Genomic DNA, 4,910 nt, shown 5'->3' with positions numbered 1-4,910 from the left:
CAATTAGTTTGGCGAATTTGACTTACAGAAAACCTATACTACATGTGTGTATTTGATCAAGAATTATGGCCTTAAATATGTCAACAAGAAATACAGTCAGATCTCTCTATAACATCATTCTTATATAACAACACTTCTCTATAAAAGTAAAAAAATTTCGGAACCAAATCTCATGTTCTATTATAATATATGTTTTTTGTAACAACAATTCGCTATAACGTAACATCTAAAAATATTCAGAACGAACAAGGTTATTATAGAGAAATTTGACTGTACTAGCAAGATTAGCTAGCTAGGCTAGGACATGCGAAGAAAATTCACTGTCCTAATCTGACTACTGGTAAGTAAATGCCATTTATTTACAAGAGAGGCTTACACACGGGTTAACTACGGGTAAATAGTCGTTTTCAAAATGTATTACAAAAAACGTGGTCTTTGCCTCACTCAATTCCTGACTTTAGACGCATCTCCTTATCTTCATGAAACTTTATTTGGCACTTTATTCTTTTCATTCTCACTTTCTTCTTTCCAATTGCATTGCTTTTGCATTTCTAACTTGTCACGATGAGGGGTGGACGTTTCGGCAATTCGGATTGGATATGAAAATTTTGGTTGGATTTTCGATTTTTGGATTGAAGAAAACAATCCAAATCCAATGCAAATAAACTCGGATTGGATTGGAGTTTTTAAGTTTGGATTCGGATTAATCGGTTTGGATATTTTGAATTTTCGTTTTGAGCTTATAAGTTGAGATGTTTCTTCTTTCTACAATAATGAGCATCCTGATTGAGTATTCATGTTAAATTGACCAAAACAATCATCATTTTCACCGGAATCATCCAAATAAAGTATTCAAGTAATAAAATAATCATCAAGAAAATACAACAAAGACATTAGTAAGGCCGATAAGAAGTAGCAATAGTAAAATCATGTCCAAATATAAAGAATTCTGATAGTAACTTAATTAGTAATTAGTATTGAATATATAAGATTATGTCTAATGGTTAGGATATTGGACTTGTTACTATTGGAATATGAATATAATGGACTAAATATAAATATACAAATTTTGGATTTTCGGATATCTAAAGTATCAAATCCTATATCCAATCCGAAATTCAAAAAATGTTAAAATTGAATCCGAAATCCAATCCATAATCCGAAAATCCAAACCAAAAATTCAAACAATTCGAATTTCGATTTGAATTTCGGGTTTGCCAAAAACTATGCCCACCCCTAGTCAGGAAAATTTAGGAAAGAGGACACGAGCTCGAGCTTTAATTGGGGAACGGAAAAAGTTTTAGTAGGGGGCGCTTCTCTTTAATAAATATTATCCAATGCGAATTTAAATTAATCGAGGCCTAAAGGCGGAGATCAAGCATCTGGTGAAAAATAATTTATGCCAGAAATGACTTTTTGTTTAAATGCCGCAGCTTTTATGTCCTGGACTAAATATAAATCATAGGAGCAAAAAAGTGAGAAGCATATCAATGTGTTACCAGTTATCTTAGCTCTACTTCTTTGTGAAGTTTATCTAATCGTATATATAAATGCCAGTTTCTTTTTAAGCTCTCCCACTTGATAGAGTATTTATTTTCTCAAACATAATACAATTTTATTAAGCTAGAGATTCTGTCAACTAGCTACATACTAGCATTACACACTGCAAATTATTAAAAGAAAAAGAAAAAGAAAACATGTAATAGGAAAGGTTATACTTTTACTAATGAAAAATATTTTTACACCATTAGATCATGATGAATGTAATTATGTAATCATAAATCATGTGAAAAATTATTTATAGTGTCAATGAATAAAGATAAAATTAAAAGAAATGCAAAACGATAAAGGCAGAAGATAAGAGTAACTTACAGGGTTTAAAGTTGAAACTGCCAAATGCGTCACTAGCTCACAAAACTTCCCCTATTTGCTGAAGCAAAACGCACTCTTTTTAAGTATCCTCACCTTATTGGTCTTTTGAATTCAAACATATCTTTAATTTGCCTTTTAATAGAATAAGAAATCACATTTAATTTCTTCAGCCTTTATTCACTTTAGATTGTATACATAAGCCCTCCAACTTTGAATCCTAAAAACCACAACAAAAATAATAACGTGACTGCTGCTAACACCTAGAAATCGTAACCTCCCAATGAACATAAAACACGCAACCCTCCAAATACTATGTTGTTTAAAATACTCATAAATTAAAAGTCAAAAATTACTAGTCCTCCGTAGTATACGTACATGTACTCTTTCTTTGTCTTTTTGTGCCAATTAGCCACAGATTCGCCGAATTCAATATTAAGTGGAGTTATTATATATAAATGCCTCTGCTTCACCTCTTCATCTCTCCCATTCTCAGACTCCACATCTTCTATTTCACCTCTCACCTCCACCCGAGAAGGGAAAAAATAGTTTCAAAACTTGCTCTTTTTCAACCAATTTCTTTGTCCTTCAATTAATTTTTTCCCTTTTGAAGTCTACACAAACCTCTTTTCTGATGAAAAACTCAACTTCTAATAATAGCCATATCCAATAAAAAACTGAAATTAGCTACTAACGTTGTCGCTAAATCGCTCGTAGCTACCAGAATTTCTTGACAATTTGTCGCTTGTCCGTCGCTGAGATTAGCGACGAATTATTTAGTTTAGTTACAGAATTTTTCCATCGCTAAAACCAGACTTTTTAGTAGTGAATATACAAACTTCTCTTTCTGAAGTTTGCCTTACGATTTTCAGGTTAGCTATGTCCATAGCTGATCCCTGGCCTTTTTCTTAAAATAAAAAAGCCCACCATAAAACAACTCCTTTCCTTACAAATTTTTCTTTCTAATATTATTTTTTCAGCTTTTCCTAGTACAGAAATTAAGCATGGGCAAGTTACGTGGTTTTGTGCTCAAACACCGGGTCACCACACTTTTCCGATGCATGTACCGGAGACAGCGTTCGCCGGCGAGGTACCGGCGGCTGGACGCAATTCCAAGTTGGGGTACAAAATCCGTTTCTAGGTTCTTGAGCTGGACCCAACGCCTCAAGACAAGAGCCAAGGCTATATGCAACAAAGCTAATTGTTCCAGGTCGGGTCGGAGCTACATGCAAATCGGGCAGGACCCGATTGAAGAGGAAGCTGTAACGGTGCCAAAAGGTCACTTGGCAGTTTATGTGGGACAAAAAGATGGTGATTACAGAAGGGTTTTGGTTCCTGTAATATATATAAATCACCCTTTGTTTACTGAGTTGCTGAGAGAGGCTGAAGACGAATACGGGTTTAATCACCCGGGTGGTATCACAATTCCTTGTCGGATCTCGGAGTTTGAGCGTGTCCAGACCCGGATCAAACAGGGTCGGGTCAGATAACCCGGTCAACGTGAACATGAAAGTGATGAGCTGAAAGCGTGAAACAGTGGCATTTGGATTATTTATGATGATGACGATAATTATTCAGAGACAGTTGAGAGTTGTTTTAAGCATTTTTGTAGTTTTTTGTTAATTGCATCCTTTTTTTTGTTTTTTGGTCTTTATAATTTTCGGAGGTTTCACTTCTGATGTAAGAGTAGTTTATTGATGTACAGTATAGAGGAAACTTCCTATCTCTTTCCAGTATATTTGGCTTTTCTTGGCCTTTTTTGGTGTGTATGCAAATAGTATCATTTTGTGGTAGGCTTTCAGTTGCTAATTACCTATATGGGTATTAAGTTAAGCAATTTCATGAATAAGAAAACCACAATTCACTAGTATTTAATTATTAATGGATAGTGAAAATGTAAGGTGATTGGTTTTTGAACCAAGTTTGAAAGAGAAATTAGAGAGCATGGACTAAAGTTCTGCAGTTGTTGGTAGCTAGTTTCTAAAAGTAAAAAAAAGCAGAATAGAAAATTGATTTTTATTTTTCTTATACTAAACCCGCGTTAAGTAGTTTTTATACTAACTTTTTCTTTAATATTGAGCTTGATATGTGTAATCCTCATGATTGATTTTTTCTTTAGAAATTACTAGTAAAAGAGAACGTTGACGTTTCTATTGAATAATAATTAAGTCATTTTTTTCCCTGGATAATTAGGTCATCTGCTAAGTATATTAATTGTAGTCCAGCTGTTAAGATGACAAATTTATTTTAAAACTGTATTGTTAAGAAATAATACTTTTGGTAGTCAATTTGCACAATTTTAATGCTTTAAACATTTGCAACTTGGTCAGGATTGCCCTTATTCCTCTTTTAATTTATCCTTTTGAGAAAGACAGTTTTCGACACTTCAGCCTCATTCTCCTGTGAAGTGGGAAGGCGAAATACATAAACGGCCCCTTCAAGTTGTCCATGACGATCAAGCAAATACCTCAATTGACCCCTGTATCATTTAGACACTTCAAGTTTCTATTACTCAGATCAAGTAAACACATGTCGCTGATGTGGTATATGCGTGATTGCCAACCAAAATTTGAGCGCGTGATATATTTTTGCAGCCTATTTTTTTATAAAAAAAAACATAAAATACCTCAGCTTAACCTCTCTTCTTCTTTCAAGTGCAACCCACCATGAAACCACCATAGCTTCCATGAAAATCAGCCACTAAAGCTCCAACTAAGCCACCTTAAATCACTTAAAAATGTCGCCTTTCATAAAAAAACTTACTGCCCATAACCTCCAGAACTTCGCCTATATCCGTCGACCATTTGCATTGTTGCTTCTCGTATGTTTGTGCATTTCTTGCCCAAATATGTTTCAGTTTGCTTCGAGCTTGCAATGCCTTAATAAATTTCAATATTTGATTAATTGTAAAGCAGTTGTTATTTTGTATTTCTGACTTTCGTCTTTTTTTGTTCTGTCCTAGAAAATGAGTAAAGGATCTGATCCTTCTTTTATTTGTTCTTTGTCTTATTGTTCTAGTTCTTAGTTTTGATAATTTTCCA

General features: G+C 34.0%; 1 protein-coding gene across 1 annotated transcript; it reads left to right on the top strand.

The window, feature by feature from the left end:
• On the top strand, positions 2,335 to 3,662 carry LOC109236804 (auxin-responsive protein SAUR36-like). Its single transcript, XM_019403061.1, has one exon. It carries the CDS (start codon positions 2,874 to 2,876, stop codon positions 3,357 to 3,359), a length of 486 nt encoding a protein of 161 aa, XP_019258606.1. The 5' UTR covers positions 2,335 to 2,873; the 3' UTR covers positions 3,360 to 3,662.

Source organism: Nicotiana attenuata, chromosome 1 (genome assembly GCF_001879085.1).
Source record: "Nicotiana attenuata strain UT chromosome 1, NIATTr2, whole genome shotgun sequence".
Taxonomy (NCBI): Eukaryota; Viridiplantae; Streptophyta; class Magnoliopsida; order Solanales; family Solanaceae; genus Nicotiana; species Nicotiana attenuata.
The sequence above is the reverse complement of the archived record's forward strand: the minus strand, read 5'-3'. Positions and strand labels throughout refer to the sequence as shown.

Excerpts from the sequence above, each read along its gene's own strand:
- LOC109236804 (XM_019403061.1), top strand. The coding sequence starts at position 2,874 with ATGGGCAAGTTACGTGGTTTTGTGCTCAAACACCGGGTCACCACACTT.